This window comes from Pseudophryne corroboree, chromosome 2, assembly GCF_028390025.1.
Source record: "Pseudophryne corroboree isolate aPseCor3 chromosome 2, aPseCor3.hap2, whole genome shotgun sequence".
NCBI lineage: Eukaryota > Metazoa > Chordata > Amphibia > Anura > Myobatrachidae > Pseudophryne > Pseudophryne corroboree.
In genome coordinates, this window is record NC_086445.1 from 441,992,527 (window position 1) to 442,020,104 (window position 27,578).

A 27,578-nucleotide genomic window follows, 5' to 3' on the forward strand; every position below is an offset into this window, starting at 1 on the left:
TTTTCCCAGATTTCTCCAATTTATTTAAAAAAAAAAAACGTTCCCTTTAAACCTGAGCTTCTCCCCTCTGCAACTTCCACCAGGCAAGTAAAATTAAGAGCCTGATAAGGAGAAGCAGTAACTCAGTGAAACCGTTATAATAACGAGAAAGCAAAACAGTAGGGAAGACCGTCAAGAACAAAACACTACACGACTGAATGTGAACGCAGTGTCCCCCAGCATGACTCACAGAAAAGCATTCAAAAGTCACAAAAAATCACCACTTCTCTTTTGTCGCTGCTGGGGGACACTGGACCACATGATGTTCAACAGCCGCCCCCAGGGGATGGAACACTGAGGCTGCCTAACAGGAGAACTGTACACCCAAAGTGGGCGCCGCCAGAAACAAAGACATGAACACAGTAAAAAAATGAGCTAAAGTGTGGACAGAGGATCAAGTCGCAGTCCGGCAGACTTGCTCAGTGGAAGCCCCTTGCCGCACTACAATAGAGCCAGATCATCACGGCCCCGGAAGTCACCGCCGGAGGAAACACAGAACAGATGATGCCCTGAATTAAGTGGAAAGTGGAAAAAACCTTAGGTTGAAACGTAGGAACTGTACAAAGAACTGCCTTATTGTAATGAAATAGAAGAAAAGTCGGAAAGCTCGACAAAGCACCCAATTCTGAAACAGGCCCAGCTGAGGCAATGGCCATAAAAAAAACCAGTCTCCATTCAATAAACTTAAAATCTGCAGAATCCAAAGGCACAAAGGGAGCCTGCTTGAGAGCCGAGAGCACCGTGTTAAGATCCCATGCAGCCACAGGTGGAAAAAATGGAGTCTGAACCCGCAACACACCATGTAAAAAAATAAAATAAAAAAAAGGATTTTAATACCTACGGGTAAATCCTTTTCTCTTAGTCCGTAGAGGATGCTGGGGTCACTTCAAGAACCATGGGGTATAGACGGGATCCACAGGAGACATGGGCACTTTAAGACTTTTAAAGGGGAGTGAACTGGCTCCTCCCTCTATGCCCCTTCTCCAGACTCCAGTTATAGGAACTGTGCCCAGGGAGACAGACATTTCGAGGAAAAGGATTTATAGTTAAACTAAGGTGAGATACATACCAGCTCACACCTCAAGCACGCCGTACAACATGGCATTTAACACAACGCAAGTCAACGGCATGAACCACATCAGCAACAGGCTGATCATAAACGTAACAACCTGTGTGTATCCACAACTAATAACTGCAGATACAGTACGCACTGGGACGGGCGCCAAGCATCCTCTACGGACTAAGAGAAAAGGATTTACCGGTAGGTATTAAAATCCTATTTTCTCATGCGTCCTAGAGGATGCTGGGGTCACTTCAAGAACCATGGGGTTTATACCAAAGCTCTAGAACGGGCAGGAGAGTGCGGATGACTCTGCAGCACCAATTGACCAAACATGAGGTCCTCATTAGCCAGGGTATCAAACTTGTAGAACTTCGCAAAGGTGTTTGAACCCAACCAAGTAGCCGCTCGGCAAAGTTGTAATGACTAGACCCCCCCGGGCAGCCGCCCAGGACGAGCCCACTTTCCTGGTAGAATGGGCCTTCACCGATTTCGGTAATGGCAATCCAGCCGTAGAATGAGCCTGCTGAATCGTATGACAGATCCAGCGCGCAATAGTCTGTTTGGAAGCAGGAGCCCCAATTTTATTGTGAGCATACAAGACAAACAGAGCCTCTGTTTTCCTAAGGTGAGCCGTTTTGGCGACATAAATTTTCAAAGCTCTTACTACATCGAGAAACTTCGATTCCAGCAAGGCGTCAGTAGCCACTGGCACCACAATAGGTTGGTTAAAAATGGAACGATGACACCACTTTCGGCAGAAACAGCTGACGAGTCCTTAATTCTGCTCTATCCTCATGGAAGATCAAATAAGGGATCTTGTGAGACAAGGCCGCCAATTCAGACACCCGCCTTGCGGAAGCTAAGGCCAACAGCATGGCCACTTTCCAAGTAAGGAATTTCAACTCTACCTCCTGTAAAGGTTCAAACCAATGCAACTGAAGGAAGTTCAACACCACGTTAAGATCCCATGGTGCCACAGGGGGCACAAAAGGAGGTTGGATGTGCAATATGCCTTTCACAAAGGTCTGAACTTCTGGAAGTGAAGTCAATTGTTTTTGGAAGAAAACTGATAAAGTCGAAATTTGAACTTTAATTGAGGCCAACTTGAGGCCTGCATCCACACCAGCTTGTGGAAAATGGAGAAAACGTCCTAACTGAAATTCTTCCGTAGGAGCTTTCTTGGATTCACACCAAGACACGTATTTTCTCCAAATACGGTGGTAATGTTTAGACGTTACTCCTTTCCTGGCCTGAATAAGAGTAGGGATGACTTCCTTTGTAATACCCTTTCGGGCTAGGATCCGGCGTTCAACCTCCAAGCCTTCAAACGAAGTCGCAGGAAGTCTTGGAACACGCACGGCCCCTGTTGTAACAGATCCTCCCTCAGAGGAAGAGGCCAGGGATCTCCTATGAGTAATTCCCGAAGATCTGGATACCAAGCCCTCCTTGGCCAATCTGGAACAATGAGAATCGCTTGAACCTTTGTTCTTCTTATGATCTTTATCACTTTTGGAATGAGTGGAAGCGGAGGAAACACGTACACCGACTGAAACACCCACGGTGTCACTAGGGCGTCCACTGTTATTGATTGAGGGTCTCTCGACCTGGAACAAGATCTCTGAAGTTTCTTGTTAAGGCGAGATGCCATCATGTCTATTTGAGGAATTCCCCAAAGACTTGTCACTTCTGCAAAGACCTCTTGATGAAGACCCCACTCTCCTGGATGGAGATCGTGTCTGCTGAGGAAGTCTGCCTCCCAGTTGTCTACTTCTGGAATGAAGATCGCTGACAGAGCGCTTGCATGCCTTTCCACCCAACGGAGCACCTTTGTGGCCTCTGCCATTGCCGCTCTGCTCTTCGTTCCGCCATGGCGGTTTACGTACGCTACTGCTGTTGTCCGACTGAATTAAGACGGGCAGATTGCGAAGAACATGTTCCGCTTGCAGAAGGCCGTTGTAAATGGCCCGTAACTCCAGCACGTTTATGTGTAGACACATTTCCTGGCTTGACCAGTTTTCCTGGAAGCTTTCCCCCTAAGTAACTGCTCCCCAGCCTCGGAGACTCGCATCCGTGGTCACTACGATCCAGTCCTGGATCCCGAACCTGCGTCCTGTAAGAGCTGTGTAGCCACCACAGGAGTGAGATTCTGGTCTTGGAGGACAGGGTTATCCTTCGGTGCATGTGCAGATGGGACCCGGACCACTTGTCCAATAGGTCCCGACAGGGTCACTCCCACAGCCTTTTGTGTCCCCAACACAGTCTCCTCCTGGGAGGAGCACTCAGCTTCAGACATGCCGAAACACATGCACCTACCACACGCAGACACACTGGGCCTATAGGGGACAGACCTGCAGCAAAGCCTGTCAGAGAGACACAGAGGGAGATATAGCCAGCCCACACCCCAGCGCCCAAAACCCGGTCTGAACAGTACAGACAATATCCCAGACCTGCAGCGCTTTTATAAACTAGTATTATGTACCAAAATTGCTGTGTCTCCCCCTTCCCCCGTTTTCCACCCTGTTACTTGTTACAGCAGTGTGAGGAAGGACCAGCGTCTCTGCAGCCATGTGAAGAGAAATGGCACCAGGCTGTGTGCTGTGAGGGCTAAGCCCCGTCCACTTACTGGCGCGCTTCAGACCCGCTCATTTTTAAACTTTTTGACACTGGCGGGGGTCCGGACAGTGCCCAGGCACCTTGCCCGCTGTTGCCAGATAGATAAATGAGGTTTATATGCTGCCCCCCCACCCCCTGCCGCGCTGTTGTGCGTGGGAGCATGGCGCGCAGCGCGGCTGTTGTGCGGTACCTCAAAGCAGTCACTGAAGTCTTCTGATCTTCTACTACTCACCTGTCTTCTGACTTCTGGCTCTGCAAGGGGGTTGACGGCGGGCTCCGGGAATTAACCCCTCGGCGTACCTAGTGTTCCAAACCCTCAGGAGCTAATGGTGTCCTGTAGCCAAAGAAGCAGATCCTTTAACCTCACAGAAGTAGGTCTGACTTCTCTCCCCTAAGTCCCACGAAGGAGGGAGACTGTTGCCAGCGGTGCTCCCTGAAAATAAAAAACCTTACATAAAGTCTTTTCAGAGAAACTCAGTAGAGCTCCTCAGTGTGCATCCAGTCTGCCTGGACACAGATTCTAAACTGGAGTCTGGAGGAGGGGCATAGAGGAAGGAGCCAGTTCACACCCCTTTGAAAGTCTTAAAGTGCTCACGTCTCCTGTGGGGTCTATACCCCATGGTTCTTGAAGTGACCCCAGCATCCTCTAGGATGTATGAGAAAAAGGTCTCAACCTCAGGAAGAAGAACCAGACGGCATTATAAATAGAACACACAGATCCAAAATTTGCACTTTCAAGGAACCTCGTCATAAACCACTGTCCAAGCCCCCCTGAAGAAAAGCCAAGAAACAGGAAATGCGAAACCTGAGATGTATGAAACCCATGCATTTCACACCACTGGTGAAATGCACCAACCTTTAAAATGTGGTCAAACCTCCAAAAATGCCATTTTCAAAGGTTTGGCCTCTTACCGCATATGCAGCAAACACCGGTATGCGATCGAATCCGGGGCTTGGATGCATTGAGCAACGCCCCAATAGAAGGCTGTGGCTACTTTCATGTTTTCTCGTTGAGTGGGATCCTATCCGATCTCTCCCAGCAGCCCCGTGGCACGTGCGTCAGTCCATGCATGCCCAGATAGGACTCCGGGTCATAAATCTGGAAATCCTATAATTGCAAAGGGCAGCTCTTACCACAAGGGATGTCCTTTGGGATTTTCGTCAAGCATACTTTGTTAATAAATGCTGGTATGCTTGCGAAGAGAGGCGGGATGCATGCAAGCAAAATTCGATGCTTGATGCATCCCGCTAACAAGATGTAGATATTTCAGGCCCTGTGATAATTGCATGATGAAACCTTTTCAAGGGCTGAATAGTACAGATGACCATCTGAGAAAAACCCTTGTCCTTCAAAAGCCTGGCCATTAAAACCAACCGAGGAAGCTCCTTGTGCGGAAATGGACCCTGCAGCAGCAGATACATCCGTAGTGTAAGATGCCACCTGGGACCTATCACCAGTTTGAGTACGTCATCGCACAGGGACCTGCGTGGCCAGTATGGAGCCCTTAGGATTATCGGTACCCCTTGTTCCTTGACCAGCATGAGTACATGGGGAAAGAGATACGCCAAGCGGAAGTTCCATAGTACTGTCATGGACCTCGCACAAAACCGGGGTACCTTGAAGTTGTGATGAGAGGTCATGAGGTCCTCCTCCAGAAGACCCTAGTTCCGAACCAACTGCTGGAAAACCTCCGGATGGAATGGTCACTCCACCAGGAGCAACGTGGTCTGCTTAGGAAGCCTGCCTCCCAATTTTCCACCCTCAATATGAACACTGCAGAAATCGCTGGAACAAAGGCCTCCACCCAGGAAAGAACGTGGTCCACCTCCGCACCCACTCTCAAGGTGCCATCCCGATGATTGACATACGCCACAGAATTGTCAAACTGAATCCACACAGGACAGCTTGCCAGGAAAGTCTGGGCTTTCAATAGAGCTAGATAGGTGGGTCAGAGCTCAAGCACACTGATCGGCATGGCCTCCTCCGATGATGACCAAAGACCCTGGAGGCGAATGTGTTTCCCAGTTTGCATTCTTGCCCCGGCACAAGAGCAATAACTCCCTCTGAAATCAGAGAAGTTATTGCCTGGGTCAAGGCTGCCTTCTTCACCTTCCTGAGAAGTGTGATGCTAAAAAAAGTCACCTGAGGTTGAATACGTAACCCCTGGAAATGATGCCCAGAAACCAAGTGCCCGTAGACTATGCCACCCACCGGTCCTTGAACTGGAGCAGGCATCCACCTACCCGTGAACAAAGTGGTTGGTAAAAGACTCCGTCAGGCACTAGGCTTCTCAGGAGCCTTAGCCCCAGAGCATCTGTTGGGGTCAGAAAAATGGCCTATTGGATTCTCTTCCGGGGGAAAACCTTTACCTGGCAAAGTGGTTCTCAAACTTTTTTGAATCACGGTGTACTAGAGGATCAGAATTTATTTCACAGCACCCCTACGCCAAAAGTTTCTTACTGAGAAATTTTGAAAGAAATATTAAATGAAGTAAATTGTGTTTATAGGTCATCTTAAGTTCAGTTATGTGGTGAAGGACAAGATTTGCTTCTGTTTGTCCACATATTTTATGATTGGCAGATACTAGCACTGGTTTTGTTTATTACACTGAGCATAAAAAAATTCAATTGGTCCTGAACCACCAATCCATGGCATCACTGCAAGTGTCCTGAGGCACCCCAGGGTGCCACAGCACACAGTTTGAGAACTACTGCCCTGGCATATAGTTCTCTATAAAACAAAAACAAAAATTTACAAAGAAAATGTAAATAACCAAAGGGGCTGTAACAGCACTAACAAAACATGCCAAACTCCGACAGACACTTAAACAGCACTGGCCTGTTGGGAGTTGCAGAGGGGAGGAGCTTAGACTTATAGGGAAAGTTTTTTTTTTTAACTAAGTGCCAGCTCCTATAGCAACAGCAACTGACGAAAGAGAAAATGTGTAACCAAAAAAAATAGTTACAATTCCTCCAGACTCTGAGAACAATTACAGATTACAACTGAAACACTGTCATGTGTATGTATTTGTCCAATAAATAAATCGGAGAAGGGGAGAATCCATATGTAAAATGATATCTTGGAGAATTAGGACACAATTATAGTCTGCTATAATCTCTATATTATCTCTATATTATGTGGTTAAATATTTTCATTTAGCAATTGCTGAAAAAAGGTCTTAAAAGGGAAAACCCTTTATCTAATAAAAAAAATGAGCTACTTAAAGAGCAGGCAGATAGATGATACAAAAAAAAGAAATGAATTGCTTTTGTTTCAATGTAGCTAAAAGTATAAAGGTGGGTACACACTAACTCACCGGTGTGATATTGACGGTGTCAGCATGGGCAAGTGCGTACACACTTGTCGATGACAACAGCAGCGTGTTTTCGGCAGCATGACCCTCGCCGGTGATGTCGCCTGTCAGACCTGCATGCAGTCCGACAGAGACTGTCGGCTGTCTGCATTGACATCGCATAGTGTGTACACACCGGACTATTTAAAATGATATGTCGTTCCAATGCATCAGAATCATCCATATCGCTGTAAATGTAGTCTAGTGTGTACACAATTTAATTATTTACATGTAGATGCTAGTGATTTTTTTTTACATAACATTTATAAAATGCTAATATACTATTTTAAAAACTCTTGCACTCGCCTTAATAAAAGGATGTAAAAGAGAAGCAAAAACAAAAAATGGGTTTTCAGTCATTTATTACTTCTACTTATAATCCTGCTATATTATTACTTTTAAGAATTATGCAACTACTGTAGGATAAAAAGGAATGAATGTCTAATATTGTTTTTCAGCAGACCTGGTTACATAATATGATTGACCACCTGAGACATGTACTATAGCTTTACTTACATACAATAGCAGCTTTGGGTCTCCATGGATGAGTTTAACCAGAGCCAGTAACAAGTATTTATAACTTCTAGTTTCCAGGTCTGTAGGTTTCTCTTTAAACTTAAGGTATGGCATTTTCTCTTTAAAGGTAAGACTCTGAGGAAAAATTCCAGCACACTGTCAATAGAAGGAATTACAGACTATACATTTAGAATACAATATCATTGAAATCAGTATACATAGTGTACTTTTTTCATTTTCACAATCAAAAATGGCAATTCTAAACATAAAACATTTCCCAGTTTTGTTCCTTAATACCTTCATTTATGTCTGAAAATCTTTAGCTCATTACTTAATTCAATGACTTGAAAGAAAGAAAAGCTCAGGCTCATATGTACTAAAAAAAAAACAACAACAAAAAAAAACTAGTCCTGTAAATTACATGATCTAGTTCTAAAGTTACAGTTGCTCTTGACAAGCTCAGGTATATACTGTACAAATACTGGTGAAAATATATAAAAATCAGCACAGAGCAAGAGTGGGCTAGACCTACTGTACATAACAAAAATAGAAAAAAACCCACAGTACAGTATCTTCTACATTGCAGCTCCTCACAACCTGACATTAAAATCCATTTTTTTACTACAGCTTTTTTCTGTTAGAAAGTGCTTGTAAACGAGAATGAAACCCATGTATTGCAATGAACAAACCCATACTACCGCTTGCATTCAAAAACATAGTTTTGCAACACTGCTTCCTCCATTTACTTGCATAAACAGATTATCTTCCATTAACCCATCCTAACAGCAACTGCAAGTACCCATTAATGACTAAAAATGCAGACTTGCATAAACAGCAGTATCACTGCAGCTTAACACTAATGAATGAATGGCCTTTATAAACCCACCTCCTTAGGAAACCCACTAAGGTTCTCTTCTTACAGAATGTTTTTGTGAAAAGTAAGCGATGAAGACACAGTCACCAGGAAGTACTGTAGATGCTGGAGCCATTGGCACCGCCACCCAGAAGCAGTTCCAGGGGCCAGTGAAGAAATATGATAGTGGCTGCAACAGCGGTCAAACAGCTCCAGTAGGAGTGACCAGTAATGGTGGGTTACAGACTATAAACCATTACCCAAAGGATCAAAATAATCCTCACACTGATAGGGCGGCAAAGTAACACATTTCTGTCACCTTTTCCAATTTACTTTATTTTCTTTAAACCTAAATACCAGTAATGCCCACTTCTTTAAAGCCTGGCCACTTCCTGACAGAATAAGAAACAATCATACATTAAAAGGAGAAGCACATTTTGTATAAAAATTATGTTATACATAGGGGTATATGCAATTATCGGCAAATTATCGGCCGTTTTTCAACTCGACACAATTCGACAGGCTAATTTCGGCAAGTGGGTGCCGAAATTGACCATATGCAATAAAAAACGGATTCGACAGTCCCGCGGCCGAAAAACGGCCGATTTGACGGATTTTGATCCGTTTTTTTTAAAAACTTGAAAAACCGTGAAAAACCCGGAAAAAAATGGCGTGGGGTCCCCCCTCCAAAGCATAACCAGCCTCGGGCTCTTCGAGCTGGTCCTGGTTCTAAAAATCCGGGGGGGAAATTGACAGGGATCCCCCGTATTTTTAAAACCAGCACCGGGCTCTGCGCCTGGTGCTGTTGCAAAAAATCCGGGGGACAAAAAGAGTAGGGGTCCCCCGTATTTTATACACCAGCATCGGGCTCCACTAGCTGGACAGATAATGCCACAGCCGGGGGTCACTTTTATACAGTGCCCTGCGGCCGTGGCATTAAATATCCAACTAGTCACCCCTGGCCGGGGTACCCTGGGGGAGTGGGGACCCCTTCAATCAAGGGGTCCCCCCCCCCAGCCACCCAAGGGTGAAGCCCGAGGCTGTCCCCCCCCATCCAAGGGCTGCGGATGGGAGGCTGATAGCCTTGAGAAATGTGAAAGAACATTGTTTTTTCCAGTAGTACTACAAGTCCCAGCAAGCCTCCCCCGCAAGCTGGTACCTGGAGAACCACAAGTACCAGCATGCGGGAGAAAAACGGGCCAGCTGGTACCTGTAGTTCTACTGGAAAAATAATATCCAAATAAAAACAGGAGACATCTTGATAGTAAAACTTTATTACACAACTGCCGACACACACATACTTACCTATGTTGACCCGACGACTGCCACAGTCTCCGACGATCCGGGGTACCTGTGAAAAAAATTAGACTCACCTGATCCAGTGTCCGGGAAATAATCCACGTACTTGGTAAAAAAAGAAAACGCATACCCGACCATGCCGGACTGAAAGGGGTCCCATGTTGACACATGGGACCCCTTTCCCCGAATGTGCCGGGACCCCACGTGACTCCGGTCACTGAGGTCCCTTAGGCCAATCAGGAAGCGCTACTTCCGTGGCGCTTACCTGATTGGCTGTGCGCGTCTGAGGTCAGACAGCGCATCGCATAGCTTCCTCCATTACTTTCAATGGTGGGAACTTTGCCGTCAGCGGTGGGGTTACCAGCGGTCAGCCGCTGACCGCGGGTGACATCACTGCTGACGCAAAGTTCCCACCATTGAGTATAATGGAGAGGCTTTGCGAGGCGCTGTCTGACAGCTCAGACGTCCAGCAAATCAGCAGAGTGCAAGGACGTTGCGCTCGCTGATTGGCTGAAGGGACCTCGGTGACAGCAGTCACGTGGTGTCCCGGCATTCGGGGAAAGGGGTCTGATGTGTAAACATGGGACCCCTTTCAGTCCGTGGTTCAGGTAAATGCGGTTTGTTTTTTTGCCAAGTACGTGGATTTATATCTGGACACTGGATTGAGGTGAGTATAATTTGATTCACAGGTACCCCGGATCAGGAGACGTGGCAGTCGGCGGGTCAACATAGGTAAGTATGTGTGTGTCGGCAGGTGTGTAATAATAAGAATTTACTTACCGATAATTCTATTTCTCGTAGTCCGTAGTGGATGCTGGGGACTCCGTAAGGACCATGGGGAATAGCGGCTCCGCAGGAGACAGGGCACAAAAGTAAAAGCTTTAGGATCAGGTGGTGTGCACTGGCTCCTCCCCCTATGACCCTCCTCCAAGCCTCAGTTAGGATACTGTGCCCGGACGAGCGTACACAATAAGGAAGGATTTTGAATCCCGGGTAAGACTCATACCAGCCACACCAATCACACTGTACAACCTGTGATCTGAACCCAGTTAACAGCATGATAACAGCGGAGCCTCTGAAAAGATGGCTCACAACAATAATAACCCGATTTTTGTAACAATAACTATGTACAAGTATTGCAGACAATCCGCACTTGGGATGGGCGCCCAGCATCCACTACGGACTACGAGAAATAGAATTATCGGTAAGTAAATTATTATTTTCTCTGACGTCCTAAGTGGATGCTGGGGACTCCGTAAGGACCATGGGGATTATACCAAAGCTCCCAAACGGGCGGGAGAGTGCGGATGACTCTGCAGCACCGAATGAGAGAACTCCAGGTCCTCCTCAGCCAGGGTATCAAATTTGTACAATTTTGCAAACGTGTTTGCCCCTGACCAAGCAGCAGCTCGGCAAAGTTGCAAAGCCGAGACCCCTCGGGCAGCCGCCCAAGATGAGCCCACCTTCCTTGTGGAATGGGCATTTACATATTTTGGCTGTGGCAGGCCTGCCACAGAATGTGCAAGCTGAATTGTACTACACATCCAACTAGCAATCGTCTGCTTAGAAGCAAGAGCACCCAGTTTGTTGAGTGCATACAGGATAACAGCAAGTCAGTTTTCCTGACTCCAGCCGTCCTGGAAATATATATTTTCAGGGCCCTGACAACATCTAGCAACTTGGAGTCCTCCAAGTCCCTAGTAGCCGCAGGTACCACAATAAGCTGGTTCAGGTGAAACGCTGACACCACCTTAGGGAGAAACTGGGGACGAGTCCGCAGCTCTGCCCTGTCCGAAAGGACAATCAGATATGGGCTTTTGTGAGACAAAGCCGCCAATTCTGACACTCGCCTGGCCGAGGCAAGGGCCAACAGCATGGTCACTTTCCATGTGAGATATTTCAAATCCACAGATTTGAGCGGTTTAAACCAATGTGATTTGAGGAATCCCAGAACTACGTTGAGATCCCACAGTGCCACTGGAGGCACAAAAGGGGTTGTATATGCAGTACTCCCTTGACAAACTTCTGGACTTCAGGAACTGAAGCCAATTCTTTCTGGAAGAAAATCGACAGGGCCGAAATTTGAACCTTAATGGACCCAAATTTGAGGCCCATAGACACTCCTGTTTGCAGGAAATGCAGGAATCGACCGAGTTGAAATTCCTCCGTGGGGGCCTTCCTGGCCTCACACCATGCAACATATTTTCTCCAAATGCGGTGATAATGTTGTGGGGTCACCTCCTTCCTGGCTCTGACCAGGGTAGGGATGACCTCTTCCGGAATGCCTTTTTCCCTTAGGATCCGGCGTTCAACCGCCATGCCGTCAAACGCAGCCGCGGTAAGTCTTGGAACAGACATGATCCTTGCTGAAGCAAGTCCCTTCTTAGTATCTCTTGAAGATCCGGGTACCAAGTCCTTCTTGGCCAATCCGGAGCCACGAGTATAGTTCTTACTCCTCTCCGTCTTATAATTCTCAGTACCTTGGGTATGAGAGGCAGAGGAGGGAACACATACACCGACTGGTACACCCACGGTGTTACCAGAGCATCCCAGCTATTGCCTGAGGGTCTCTTGACCTGGCGCAATACCTGTCCAGTTTTTCGTTCAGACGGGACGCCATCATGTCCACCTTTGGTCTTTCCCAACGGTTCACAATCATGTGGAAGACTTCCAGATGAAGTCCCCACTCTCCCGGGTGGAGGTCGTGCCTGCTGAGGAAGTCTGCTTCCCAGTTGTCCACTCCCGGAATGAACACCGCTGACCGTGTTATCACATGATTTTTCGCCCAGCGAAGAATCCTTGCTGCCATTGCCCTCCTGCTTCTTGTGCCGCCCTGTCTGTTTACGTGGGCGACTGCCGTGATGTTGTCCGACTGGATCAGCACCGGTTGACTTTGAAGCAGAGGTCTTCCTAGGCTCAGAGCATTGTAAATTGCCCTTAGCTCCAGTATATTTATGTGGAGAGAAGTCTCCAGACTTGACCACACTCCTTGGAAATTTCTTCCCTGTGTGACTGCTCCCCAGCCTCTCAGGCTGGCATCCGTGGTCACCAGGACCCAGTCCTGAATGCCGAATCTGCTGCCCTCTAGTAGATAAGCACTCTGCAGCCACCACAGAAGAGACACCCTTGTCCTTGGAGACAGGATTATCCGCTGATGCATCTGAAGATGCGATCCGGACCATTCGTCCAGCAGATCCCACTGAAAAATTCTTGCGTGAAATCTGCCGAATGGAATCGCTTCGTAAGAAGCCACCATTTTTCCCAGGACTCTTGTGCATTGATGCACTGACACTTGGCCTGGTTCTAGGAGGTTCCTAACTAGCTCGGATAACTCCCTGGCTTTCTCCTCCGGGAGAAACACCTTTTTCTGGACTGTGTCCAGAATCATCCCTAGGAACAGCAGACGTGTCGTCGGAATCAGCTGCGATTTTGGAATATTTAGAATCCACCCGTGCTGTCGTAGAACTACTTGAGATAGTGCTACTCCGACCTCCAACTGTTCTCTGGACCTTGCCCTTATCAGGAGATCGTCCAAGTAAGGGATAATTAAGACGCCTTTTCTTTGAAGAAGAATCATCATTTCGGCCATTACCTTGGTAAAGACCCGGGGTGCCGTGGACAATCCAAACGGCAGCGTCTGAAACTGATAGTGACAGTTCTGTACCACGAACCTGAGGTACCCTTGGTGAGAAGGGCAAATTGGGACATGGAGGTAAGCATCCTTGATGTCCAGGGACACCATATAGTCCCCTTCTTCCTGGTTCGCTATCACTGCTCTGAGTGACTCCATCTTGATTTGAACCTTTTTATGTAAGTGTTCAAAGATTTCAGATTTAGAATAGGTCTCACCGAGCCGTCTGGCTTCAGTACCACAAATAGTGTGGAATAATACCCCTTTCCTTGTTGTAGGAGGGGTACTTTGATTATCACCTGCTGGGAATACAGCTTGTGAATTGTTTCCAATACTGCCTCCCTGTCGGAGGGAGACGTTGGTAAAGCAGATTTCAGGAACCTGCGAGGGGGAGACGTCTCGAATTTCCAATCTGTACCCCTGGGATACTACTTGTAGGATCCAGGGGTCCACTTGCGAGTGAGCCCACTGCGCGCTGAAACTCTTGAGACGACCCCCCCCACCGCACCTGAGTCCGCTTGTACGGCCCCAGCGTCATGCTGAGGACTTGGCAGAAGCGGTGGAGGGCTTCTGTTCCTGGGAAGGGGCTGCCTGCTGCAGTCTTCTTCCCTTTCCTCTACCCCTGGGCAGATATGACTGGCCTTTTGCCCGCTTGCCCTTATGGGGACGAAAGGACTGAGGCTGAAAAGACGGTGTCTTTTTCTGCTGAGATGTGACTTGGGGTAAAAAAGGTGGATTTTCCAGCTGTTGCCGTGGCCACCAGGTCCGATGGACCGACCCCAAATAACTCCTCCCCTTTATACGGCAATACTTCCATGTGCCGTTTGGAATCCGCATCACCTGACCACTGTCGTGTCCATAAACATCTTCTGGCAGACATGGACATCGCACTTACTCTTGATGCCAGAGTGCAAATATCCCTCTGTGCATCTCGCATATATAGAAATGCATCCTTTAAATGCTCTATAGTCAATAAAATACTGTCCCTGTCAAGGGTATCAATATTTTCAGTCAGGGAATCCGACCAAGCCACCCCAGCGCTGCACATCCAGGCTGAGGCGATCGCTGGTCGCAGTATAACACCAGTATGTGTGTATATACTTTTTAGGATATTTTCCAGCCTCCTATCAGCTGGCTCCTTGAGGGCGGCCGTATCTGGAGACGGTAACGCCACTTGTTTTGATAAGCGTGTGAGCGCCTTATCCACCCTAGGGGGTGTTTCCCAACGCGCCCTAACTTCTGGCGGGAAAGGGTATAACGCCAATAATTTTCTATCGGGGAAAACCCACGCATCATCACACACTTCATTTAATTTATCTGATTCAGGAAAAACTACAGGTAGTTTTTTTCACACCCCACATAATACCCTTTTTTGTGGTACTTGTAGTATCAGAAATATGTAACACCTCCTTCATTGCCCTTAACATGTAACGTGTGGCCCTAATGGAAAATACGTTTGTTTCTTCACCGTCGACACTGGAGTCAGTGTCCGTGTCTGTGTCGACCGACTGAGGTAATGGGCGTTTTAAAGCCCCTGACGGTGTTTGAGACGCCTGGACAGGTACTAATTGGTTTGCCGGCCGTCTCATGTCGTCAACCGACCTTGCAGCGTGTTGACATTATCACGTAATTCCCTAAATAAGCCATCCATTCCGGTGTCGACTCCCTAGAGAGTGACATCACCATTACAGGCAATTGCTCCGCCTCCTCACCAACCTCGTCCTCATACATGTCGACACACACACAGGGAATGCTCTGATAGAGGACAGGACCCCACTAGCCCTTTGGGGAGACAGAGGGAGAGTTTGCCAGCACACACCAAAACGCTATAATTATACAGGGACAACCTTATATAAGTGTTTTCCCTTATAGCATCTTAATATATTATAATATCGCCACCAAAATGCCCCCCCTCTCTGTTTTAACCCTGTTTCTGTAGTGCAGTGCAGGGGAGAGCCTGGGAGCCTTCCTAGCAGCGGAGCTGTGTAGGAAAATGGCGCTGTGTGCTGAGGAGAATAGGCCCCGCCCCCTTTTCGGCGGGCTTCTTCTCCCGTTTTTCTGACAACCTGGCAGGGGTTAAATACATCCATATAGCCCCAGAGGCTATATGTGATGTATTTTTAGCCATCATAGGTACTTTCATTGCTGCCCAGGGCGCCCCCCCCAGCGCCCTGCACCCTCAGTGACCGTTGGTGTGAAGTGTGCTGAGAGCAATGGCGCACAGCTGCCGTGCGCTACCTTAAGAAGACTGGGAAGTCTTCAGCCGCCGATTTCTGGACCTCTTCTCTCTTCAGCATCTGCAAGGGGGTCGGCGGCGCGGCTCCGGTGACCCATCCAGGCTGTACCTGTGATCGTCCCTCTGGAGCTAGTGTCCAGTAGCCTAAGAAGCCAATCCATCCTGCACGCAGGTGAGTTCACTTCTTCTCCCCTAAGTCCCTCGTTACAGTGAGCCTGTTGCCAGCAGGACTCACTGAAAATAAAAAACCTAACAAAACTTTTACTCTAAGCAGCTCTTTAGGAGAGCCACCTAGATTGCACACTTCTCGGCCGGGCACAAAAACCTAACTGAGGCTTGGAGGAGGGTCATAGGGGGAGGAGCCACTGCACACCACCTGATCCTAAAGCTTTTACTTTTGTGCCCTGTCTCCTGCGGAGCCGCTATTCCCCATGGTCCTTACGGAGTCCCCAGCATCCACTTAGGACGTCAGAGAAAAAGTTTTACTCTCAATGTGTGTGTCTCCTGTTTTTATTTGGGTATTTTTTTTCCAGTAGTACTACAGGTACCAGCGGGCCCGGTTTTCCTCCGCATGCTGGTACTTGTGGTTCTCCCAGTACCAGCTTGCGGGGGAGGCTTGCTGGGACTTGGTAGTACTACAGGAAAAAATATTCTTTACATTTTCTCAAGGCTATCAGCCTCCCATCCGCAGCCCTTGGATGGGGGGGGGGGACAGCCTCGGGCTTCACCCCTGGCCCTTGGGTGGCTGGGGGGGGGGGACCCCTTGATTGAAGGGGTCCCCACTCCCCCAGGGTACCCCGGCCAGGGGTGACTAGTTGGATATTTAATGCCACGGCCGCAGGGCGCTGTATAAATGTGACCCCCGGCTGTGGCATTATCTGTCCAGCTAGTGGAGCCCGATGCTGGTGTATAAAATACGAGGGACCCCTACTCTTTTTGTCCCCCGTATTTTTTGCACCAGCACCAGGCGCAGAACCCGGTGCTGGTTTTAAAAATACGGGGGATCCCCTGTCATTTTTCCCCCCGGATTTTTAGAACCAGGACCGGCTCGAAGAGCCCGAGGCTGGTTATGCTTTGGATGGGGGACCCCACGCCATTTTTTACCGGGATTTTACCATTCCATCTAAAAATAAAAATAAAATAAAAAAATATTATTTTTAAAAATATATAAAAAATACTTGTGCCTCCAAAAAAGACAAACCAAGTACCTAATCCCTTCTAATATAAATAGATATGCTATTACCAATAAAAAAAAAACACCAAACAAACGTTTTAAATTTTTTTTTATTAGTTTCACCCACCAAAGTGTGGCGGATTGAAAATGACGAATTTACTATCTAATAGCACTGTTGTCGAATTTCCAAACTTCAATTGAATATACTTTGGTCGAATTGCAGCTATTGTATCATTGCAGAAAAGTCGAATTTGACAAAAGTCGAATTTCAAAAAGTCGAATTTTGAAAGTCCGTTTTTGTGACGGAAAGTACTGAATTGCATTGACGATTTTTTTTTTTTTGGGCGAAAAAGTCCAGTTTTTCGCCAATTTCGGGAATTCGACCGCAATTGCATATACCCCATAGTGTGTAACATTTATTTCATTTTACTAACACTTTCACACTGTGCTGATTTTCATAAATATTCTCAGAGATAGGCTGTCATGTTGATGTGAAACTATTTATTTTCAAAGAAAAGAAAAAAAAAAAAGAAAAACTGCTTCCCATCGGAGCTTTGTAAGACACACCAACTGCACATAAAGGATCTACAGATTAAATCCCCAACATTATTTGTTTACAGACGTACAGTAGTAGCTACATACATTACATCTTTACTGAAAAGAGACTGAGCAGTCAAAACAGTATAGAGTAGTGTTTTTCGTGATGCTAACTTCATTATACAACAGAATTAGTGACACTATTCACAGGACTAAATAGTACAGAATGCTTTCATTATATAAGAGAAAATATTAATGGTTACAAAACCAATAATGTCGGTTGCCTTAAAGAAAAGTTACTAAAAGCTAGTTTGCAAACGTTTGGTAATTAGTCAAACTATGTTTCACAGAATCTCTGAGCAAGTTCTCCAGGCACAAACTTCAACATGACATGTTTCTGCGCAAGTTAGGGCACAATTACTAATTATTTGTTAAGTATAAGACTGAAGAAAATAAAACCATGAATGTGGGAAGCTAAAAAAATTAATGTGGCAAGTGCAAAGGTTTGAGACTAGAAATATTCTTAAAACACCAAATTGAATTAGGGGTTAGAAGCACCTGGATTATATGGAACAGCTTACTAGGTTAGATATGTTCACAAATCGAAAAAAGACTGCTAAGGGGAGACATTATTAATATTTACAAGTATATAAAGGGACAATACAAGGATCTATCAGGAGATTTGTTTATTGAAAAATCTATACACAGGACACGTGGATACCGTATGAGGTTAGAGGAGAAAACATTTTATACCCAATGAAGGAAAGGGTTCTTCACAATAAGGGCAATAAGGATTTGGAGTTCACTGCCTGAAAAATAAGAATTTACTTACCGATAATTCTATTTCTCGTAGTCCGTAGTGGATGCTGGGGACTCCGTCAGGACCATGGGGAATAGCGGCTCCGCAGGAGACAGGGCACAAAAATAAAGCTTTAGGATTAGGTGGTGTGTACTGGCTCCTCCCCCTATGACCCTCCTCCAAGCCTCAGTTAGGATACTGTGCCCGGACGAGCGTACACAATAAGGAAGGATATTGAATCCCGGGTAAGACTCATACCAGCCACACCAATCACACCGTATAACTTGTGATCTGATCCCAGTTAACAGTATGACAAACGTAGGAGCCTCTGAACAGACGGCTCACAACAATAACAACCCGAATTTGTTTGTAACAATAACTATGCACAAGTATTGCAGACAATCCGCACTTGGGATGGGCGCCCAGCATCCACTACGGACTACGAGAAATAGAATTATCGGTAAGTAAATTCTTATTTTCTCTAACGTCCTAAGTGGATGCTGGGGACTCCGTCAGGACCATGGGGATTATACCAAAGCTCCCAAACGGGCGGGAGAGTGCGGATGACTCTGCAGCACCGAATGAGAGAACTCAAGGTCCTCCTCAGCCAGGGTATCAAATTTGTAGAATTTTGCAAACGTGTTTGCCCCTGACCAAGTAGCAGCTCGGCAGAGTTGTAATGCCGAGACCCCCCGGGCAGCCGCCCAGGATGAGCCCACTTTCCTTGTGGAATGGGCCTTGACAGATTTAGGTTGTGGCAAGCCTGCCACAGAATGTGCAAGTTGAATTGTGCTACAAATCCAACGAGCAATCGTCTGCTTAGAAGCAGGAGCACCCATCTTGTTGGGTGCATACAATATAAACAGTGAGTCAGACTTTCTGACTCCTGCCGTTCTTGAAATATATATTTTCAATGCCCGGACCACGTCCAACAACTTGGAATCCTCCAAATCGTTAGTAGCCGCAGGCACCACAATAGGCTGGTTCAGGTGAAACGCTGACACCACCTTAGGCAGAAAATGAGGACGCGTCCGCAGTTCTGCCCTGTCCGTATGGAAAATCAGATATGGGCTCTTATATGATAAAGCCGCCAATTCTGATACTCTCCTGGCTGAAGCCAGGGCCAGTAGCATGGTTACTTTCCATGTAAGATACTTCAACTCCACCGATTTGAGCGGCTCAAACCAATGGGATTTGAGAAAATCCAAGACTACATTAAGATCCCACGGTGCCACTGGGGGCACAACCGGGGGCTGTATATGTAGTACTCCTTTTACAAAAGTCTGGACTTCAGGAACTGAAGCCAATTCTTTCTGGAAGAAAATCGACAGGGCCGAAATTTGAACCTTAATGGACCCCAATTTGAGGCCCATAGACAATCCTGTTTGCAGGAAATGTAGGAATCGACCCAGTTGAAATTCCTCCGTGGGGGCCTTCCTGGCCTCACACCACGCAACATATTTCCTCCAAATGCGGTGATAATGTTGTGCAGTCACCTCCTTCCTGGCTTTTACCAGTGTAGGAATGACCTCTTCCGGAATGCCTTTTTCCCTTAGAATTCGGCGTTCAACCGCCATGCCGTCAAACGCAGCCGCGGTAAGTCTTGGAATAGACACGGTCCCTGCTGAAGCAGGTCCCGTCTTAGAGGTAGAGGCCACGGATCCTCCGTGAGCATCTCTTGAAGTTCCGGGTACCAAGTTCTTCTTGGCCAATCCGGAGCCACTAGTATCGTTCTTACTCCCTTTTGCCGTATAATTCTCAGTACTTTTGGTATGAGAGGCAGAGGAGGGAACACATACACTGACTGGAACACCCACGGTGTTACCAGAGCGTCCACAGCTATTGCCTGAGGGTCTCTTGACCTGGCGCAATACCTGTCCAGTTTTTTGTTGAGGCGGGACGCCATCATATCCACCATTGGTTTTTCCCAACGGTTCACAATCATGTGGAAGACTTCTGGATGAAGTCCCCACTCTCCCGGGTGTAGATCGTGTCTGCTGAGGAAGTCTGCTTCCCAGTTGTCCACTCCCGGAATGAATACTGCCGACAGTGCTATCACATGATCTTCCGCCCAGCGAAGAATCCTTGCAGCTTCTGCCATTGCTGTCCTGCTTCTTGTGCCGCCCTGTCTGTTTACGTGGGCGACTGCCGTGATGTTGTCCGACTGGATCAACACCGGCTGACCCTGAAGCAGGGGTTTTGCCAGACTTAGAGCATTGTAAATCGCTCTTAGCTCCAGTATATTTATGTGAAGAGACATCTCCAGGCTTGACCATACTCCCTGGAAGTTTCTTCCCTGTGTGACCGCTCCCCAGCCTCTCAGACTGGCATCCGTGGTCACCAGGACCCAGTCCTGTATGCCGAATCTGCGGCCCTCTAACAGATGAGCACTCTGCAACCACCACAGAAGAGACACCCTTGTCCGTGGCGATAAGGTTATCCGCTGATGCATCTGCAGATGTGATCCGGACCATTTGTCCAGCAGATCCCACTGAAAAGTTCGTGCGTGGAATCTGCCGAATGGAATCGCTTCGTAAGAAGCCACCATCTTTCCCAGGACTCTTGTGCATTGATGCACAGACTCTTTCCCTGGTTTTAGGAGGTTCCTGACAAGTTCGGATAACTCCCTGGCTTTCTCCTCCGGAAGAAACACCTTTTTCTGAACCGTGTCCAGAATCATTCCCAGGAACAGCAGACGTGTCGTCGGGGTCAACTGAGATTTTGGAAAATTCAGAATCCACCCGTGTTGTTGCAGCACTAGTCGGGTTAGTGCTACTCCGTCCTCCAGCTGTTCTCTGGACCTTGCCCTTATCAGGAGATCGTCCAAGTAAGGGATAATTAATACGCCTCTTCTTCGCAGAAGAATCATCATTTCGGGCATTACCTTGGTAAAGACCCGAGGTGCCGTGGACAATCCAAACGGCAGCGTCTGAAACTGATAATGACAGTTTTGCACCACGAACCTGAGGTACCCTTGATGTGAAGGGCAAATTGGGACATGCAGGTAAGCATCCTTTATGTCCAGGGACACCATAAAGTCCCCTTCTTCCAGATTCGCTATCACTGCTCTGAGTGACTCCATCTTGAACTTGAATTTTTGTATGTACAGGTTCAAAGATTTCAGATTTAGAATAGGTCTTACCGAGCTGTCCGGCTTCGGTACCACAAATAGCGTGGAGTAATACCCCTTTCCCTGTTGTAGGAGGGGTACCTTGACTATCACCTGCTGAGAAAACAGCTTGTGAATGGCTTCCAATACCGTCGCCCTGTCTGAGGGAGACGTTGGCAAAGCAGACTTTAGGAACCTGCGAGGGGGAGACTTCTCGAATTCCAACCTGTAACCCTGAGATACTACCTGCAGGATCCAGGGGTCCACCTGTGAGCAAGCCCACTGTGCGCTGAAATTCTTGAGTCGACCCCCCATCGCTCCTGAGTCCGCTTGTAAGGCCCCAGCGTCATGCTGAGGGCTTTGCAGAACCCTGAGAGGGCTTCTGTTCCTGGGCAGGGGCTGCTTGCTGCCCTCTCTTACCCCTTCCTCTGCCCCGAGGCAGATATGACTGTCCTTTTGTCCGCTTGTTCTTATAGGACCGAAAGGACTGCGGCTGAAAAGACGGTGTCTTTTTCTGTTGGGAGGGGGTCTGAGGTAAAAAGGTGGATTTTCCGGCAGTTGCCGTGGCCACCAGATCCGATAGACCGACGCCAAATAATTCCTCCCCTTTATACGGCAATACTTCCATATGTCGTTTGGAATCCGCATCACCTGACCACTGTCGCGTCCATAAACTCCTTCTGGCAGATATGGACATCGCATTTACTCTCGATGCCAGAGTGCAAATATCTCTCTGAGCATCTCGCATATAAAGGAAAGCATCCTTTAATTGCTCTATAGTCAATAAAATACTGTCCCTATCCAGGGTATCAATATTTTCAGTCAGGGAATCCAACCAGACGACCCCAGCACTGCACATCCAGGCTGAGGCGATGGCTGGTCGCAGTAGAACACCAGTATGTGTGTATATACTTTTTAGGGTAGTTTCCAGTCTCCTATCAGCTGGATCCCTGAGGGCGGCCGTATCAGGAGACGGTAACGCCACTTGTTTTGATAAGCGTGTGAGCGCCTTATCCACCCTAGGGGGTGTTTCCCAGCGCGCCCTAACCTCTGGCGGGAAAGGGTATAATGCTAATAACTTTTTTGAAATTAGCACTTTTCTATCTGGGTTAACCCACGCTTCATCACATACATCATTTAATTCCTCTGATTCAGGAAAAACTACAGGTAGTTTTTTCACCCCCCACATAATACCCCTTTTTGTGGTACTTGCAGTATCAGAGATATGCAAAGCCTCCTTCATTGCCGTGATCATATAACGTGTGGCCCTACTTGAAAATACGTTTGTTTCATCACCGTCGACACTAGATTCAGTGTCTGTGTCTGGGTCTGTGTCGACCGACTGAGGTAAAGGGCGCTTTACAGCCCCTGACGGTGTCTGAGACGCCTGGGCAGGTACTAACTGGTTTGCCGGCCGTCTCATGTCGTCAACTGATTTTTGTAATGTGCTGACATTATCACGTAATTCCATAAACAAAGCCATCCATTCCGGTGTCGACTCCCTGGGGGGTGACATCACCATTATCGGCAATTGCTCTGCCTCCACACCAACATCGTCCTCATACATGTCGACACACACGTACCGACACACAGCAGACACACAGGGAATGCTCTTATCGAAGACAGGACCCCACTAGCCCTTTGGGGAGACAGAGGGAGAGTTTGCCAGCACACACCCAAGCGCTATAATATATATGGGAACAACCTTATATAAGTGTTGTTCCTTATAGCAGCTTAAATATATCAAAATATCGCCAAAAAATGCCCCCCCTCTCTGTTTTACCCTGTTTCTGTAGTGCAGTGCAGGGGAGAGTCCTGGGAGCCTTCCTCACAGCGGAGCTGAGCAGGAAAATGGCGCTGTGTGCTAAGGAGAATAAGCCCCGCCCCCTATTTCGGCGGGCTTTTCTCCCGGAGTTTTAGATATCTGGCATGGGTTAAATACATACATATAGCCTCAATGGCTATATGTGATGTATTCTTTTGCCATAAAGGTATTAAATATTGCTGCCCAGGGCGCCCCCAGCAGCGCCCTGCACCCTCCGTGACCGCTTGGTGTGAAGTGTGTGACAACAATGGCGCACAGCTGCAGTGCTGTGCGCTACCTTCATGAAGACTGAAGAGCCTTCTGCCGCCTGTTTCCGGACCTTCAATCTTCAGCATCTGTAAGGGGGGTCGGCGGCGCGGCTCCGGGACGAACCCCAGGGTAAGACCTGTGTTCCGACTCCCTCTGGAGCTAATGGTGTCCAGTAGCCTAAGAATCCAATCCATCCTGCACGCAAGTGAGTTGAAATTCTCTCCCCTAAGTCCCTCGATGCAGTGAGCCTGTTGCCAGCAGGACTCACTGAAAATAAAAAACCTAAAAACTTTTTCTAAGCAGCTCTTTAGGAGAGCCACCTAGATTGCACCCTGCTCGGACGGGCACAAAAACCTAACTGAGGCTTGGAGGAGGGTCATAGGGGGAGGAGCCAGTACACACCACCTAATCCTAAAGCTTTATTTTTGTGCCCTGTCTCCTGCGGAGCCACTATTCCCCATGGTCCTGACGGAGTCCCCAGCATCCACTTAGGACGTTAGAGAAAGGTAGTAATGGTGAACACAATCAATATGTTTAAAAAAGGATTAGATACATTTCTAACTGAAGGAAATGTCCAAGGATATAGCATTTAAAAAGTGAGTGTATTTTAGAAAAAGCATGAATTATCGTTTTAGTTAGACCTATTACCTTAACTTCATCTGGGTCAGTATATTAGAATACTGTTTAACACATATTAGTGTAAGAATTGTAAAAAAGGTTTAACTAGACGGACATTATCTTTTTTCAACCTCAATAACTATGTTACTATGTAATAGCTATGTTAAGCTAGGTAGACAGGATATACAATGGCCAGCCCGTCTTTTGATTCCTGAGCCATTTGATTCGATGGTACAATATCGTACACAATGGGGGTGATTCAGAGTTGTTCGCTCGTTAGCTGCTTTTAGCAGCACTGCACACGCTAAGCCTACGCCTACTGGGAGTGTATCTTAGCATAGCAGAATTGCTAACGAAAGCTTCGCTAATTTTCTCGTAACTATTACCCCGCAGTTTCTGAGTAGCTCCAGACTTACTCAGCCATTGCGACCAGCTCAGTCCTTTTCGTTCCTGGTTTGACGTCACAAACACACCCAGCGTTCGCCCAGCCACTCCCCCGTTTCTCCAGCCACTCCTGCGTTTTGCAACTCGAACTCAAGCGTTTTTTCGCACACTCCCATAAAATGGCCAGTTTCCGCCCAGAAACACCCACTTCCTGTCAATCACACTACGATCAGCACAGCGATGAAAAAGCTTCGTTATGCCGTAAGTAAAATACCTAACTTTTGTGTAAAATAACTAAGCGCATGCGCTCTGCGAACCTTGCGCATGCGCAGTAAGCGACTAATCGCAGTATAGCGAAAATCGGCAACGAGCGAACAACTCGGAATGACCCCCAATGTTTCTCTAGCAGCAGCACAGACTTTGCACCTTTTCAGCAGATATTTTAGACAGATAAGGTTCATGGATAGAAAGTAAATTGTATAAGTGTGTACGCATGACTAGGCATCTTGATTGGGAGGTAAATGTAATTGAAAGTAAAATCGCATCAAACATATGATTGTGCAAGTGTGTATCTAGCTTTAGGTCTTCTTACATTCAACTACATTTCCGAGATCTCCACCCAGATTTCTGGTCCTATTAATTTCTGAGGACTATGATAGCAATTCCAAAAGTTTGCACTTAGCAAATAAACAGTAATTATGCATAAAATACCTAAACAGATGTCTTTGCTCTCCAGTGGTTGTATTAACTTCACTTAGAGATTCAGTGAGATATGAGACAGGATGTAATGGGAGCAGAGTCTGATCAGAGCTTGTAAAATGTCAGATTTTGCGGCAAAAGTCAGATTTGCAAACCAGGCAAATGTAATAACGTCTGAGTACATGCAAAGTCAGATATTTCTACTCTTAAAAAGAGAGCCTGGTAAAAAGTCGGTTCCAGATGTTATCCTCATGTTCAACATACAAATCAGTCGAAGTAATGGAATCAGAGCTTGAAAATCTCACACAAAACAGTTCTATAACGTCGGCCATCAATAGAGATGGAAAAGAGGCACATTTTAGTGTTCGAGTTTGTGCAGCTTTTTCCTGGATGTTAAAATCTGCTCCCATTACATCCCGGTCATGGAATTTGACTGATGTACCAAAACTGTAGCTGTATATGCAAACTCATACTTGCCTTTCTTTAGGACCTACCCTCTGGGAGATCCTGGAAAGGAGAATCAAGAGGCAAGTGCAGCTGGTGTGCTCACTAGGCAAATGGGCAAGATCTGGGATGGTGGCTTAGTCTAGTAGGATGCTGAAATGTTCCTCAAAAAATCCGCATATCCATGACATTTTTAAGAGCAGGCAAATTATAAGTGACATTTAAGAAAGCTTTTGTGAAACTAGTATTTTAGCAGCCCTACATTTTACCAATAATCATGGCAATTCTATATATTTTTTTTTAATTTAAACAGTAATACTAAAGTAAATGAGGTCATATTTGCTTTTTTTCCCCCCCACGATTTTACCATGGGTTGTTGAAAACTAGCTATATTTTTGGGGTGCTGAAGAAATAGGACACAAACACTACAAAAAGAAAAAACAAATGCATGTCTTCTACTACATATATAAATGATCACAATTGTTTTATTTTTTTTCACCCACACCCAGAGTATTTGGATCTCTGGGGACATTATATATAGCAAAAAACTATTTGAATGACGTTTAACAGAAACATTTCTTATATTGACGAACAGGGAAAAAGTGGTAGTAATCAATCAAACCAGTCTTCATAAATGTGCCTTGAAATTAGCGAGGCAACAAAATGATACCACACAGAAGTGGGGGTAAAGAAAAAAAATGTAGTGACAGAAGTAATTGGTTTATTGGGTAATCCATTTAATTGCCAACCAATTTACTTAGAAGCCAGACCACAAGGAGCTTTGGCATTAAGTAGTATATATAAAAGAAAGACAGATTCACATTAGTTAAAGCACTGAGCAAAACGGAACGGACAAATGAAATGAAGATAGGTTGATAAGCAATAACACTGTAGTGCCAAAGTCATAAGCAAGGCACTAAGTAGCAGACTCGCATGAAAACAACTAGTGTATACTGGGGTTTGAGTGATATAGACAGAAATATATTAAACCACTGGTAGTGAAGACATGCTGCCTATTGCATCTGAAATGAAATGATATGACTATTGTGGTAACTATACACAGAAAAGTCAAGAAAACCTAAAGCCTTTTCTGCGGTAGTTACAATGGGTCATACTTACAGCAACAGAAGCCCACTGCCATGCAAAACAGTGACTGGTTGGCATCTGATCATGTGACGGACAGCAGCCAATAAAAAACAGAAAGTAAGCAGAAGACAAAGCACCACCAATCAATGACAGTTGCCACGTTTAATGCCCTCGCCTACAATTTTTCATATTTCACTAACATTTAAATGGTTCCAAGCCTTCTTATCAAATACTACCCTGAAATGACAACTGATCAATCTGAAGTGGGAAAAGGGTAAGAAATTGCTTAGTAATGTGTCAATTAATTCATGAAGACTGTCAGAAACAGTAATCCAGACAGATTATTTCTCATTAGATAATATGATTTGTATATATAATAAATGAGCAGTGTCACCCAAAGTGAAGTACACTAAGCAATTAAAGAAGTTGCTGAAAGTCACATTTATTCAGCTTTACTATACACTAATGCCTTCTTGCACACCCACTAAGTTTAGCTACTTAAATATTGTTAGTTTACAAACACATACAAATAAAGTACTAAGTATTTTAAAACCTAAATCCATAACAAAAAGAAATCTAAAAAGCATGAAGGGGGTCTCTGTTGCTATAGAAATAACTTATGAACCCTATGGGTCTTTTCTATAAATATGAACTAAACAGAAAGAAATGAGATGGACACACAGAATATGCAATGAAGGGGAAAGAACAAAAACCATAAAAGTAAACTACAAACTTTACCGGCGTCAGACGGATTGCTGTATGTAACTGCATGACAATTTTGAGTGTTTCAGCAAACATGCTGCGGAGTTCTCCTGAGTAGCAATATACGGCTTCAATTGTGGGCCACCAATCTAGGGCAGACTACAAGAATAAAATACAGGTGAAGAGAACAGAACAAAACAAAACATGCAATTGTATGGCTTATTTTCCCTGTCAATGTAAAGAGGAACTGTTACTTTTCAGGCACATGATTATTACGCAAGAACTTTTGCCTACATGTCAATTTATAGTTTTTTCAATATGATTTAAAATAGGATTTTAGTTACCTACC

At 46.1% G+C, this 27,578-nt stretch overlaps 1 protein-coding gene across 9 annotated transcripts in view; it reads right to left on the bottom strand.

Moving 5' to 3' along the window:
- The window catches only part of NF1 (neurofibromin 1), a 738,710-nt gene that overhangs the window by 386,651 nt on the left and 324,481 nt on the right, over positions 1 to 27,578 (bottom strand). For 6 of the 9 annotated variants that reach the window (XM_063953658.1, XM_063953659.1, XM_063953656.1 and 3 more), the window contains 2 exons: positions 27,266 to 27,388; positions 7,585 to 7,740 (listed from right to left, as the gene is read on the bottom strand). In XM_063953658.1, coding sequence (XP_063809728.1) covers positions 7,585 to 7,740; positions 27,266 to 27,388 — 279 coding nt within the window. The remainder of the gene's footprint in view (positions 1 to 7,584; positions 7,741 to 27,265; positions 27,389 to 27,578) is intronic. The other 3 variants (XM_063953661.1, XM_063953657.1, XM_063953654.1) reach the window with 1 other exon arrangement.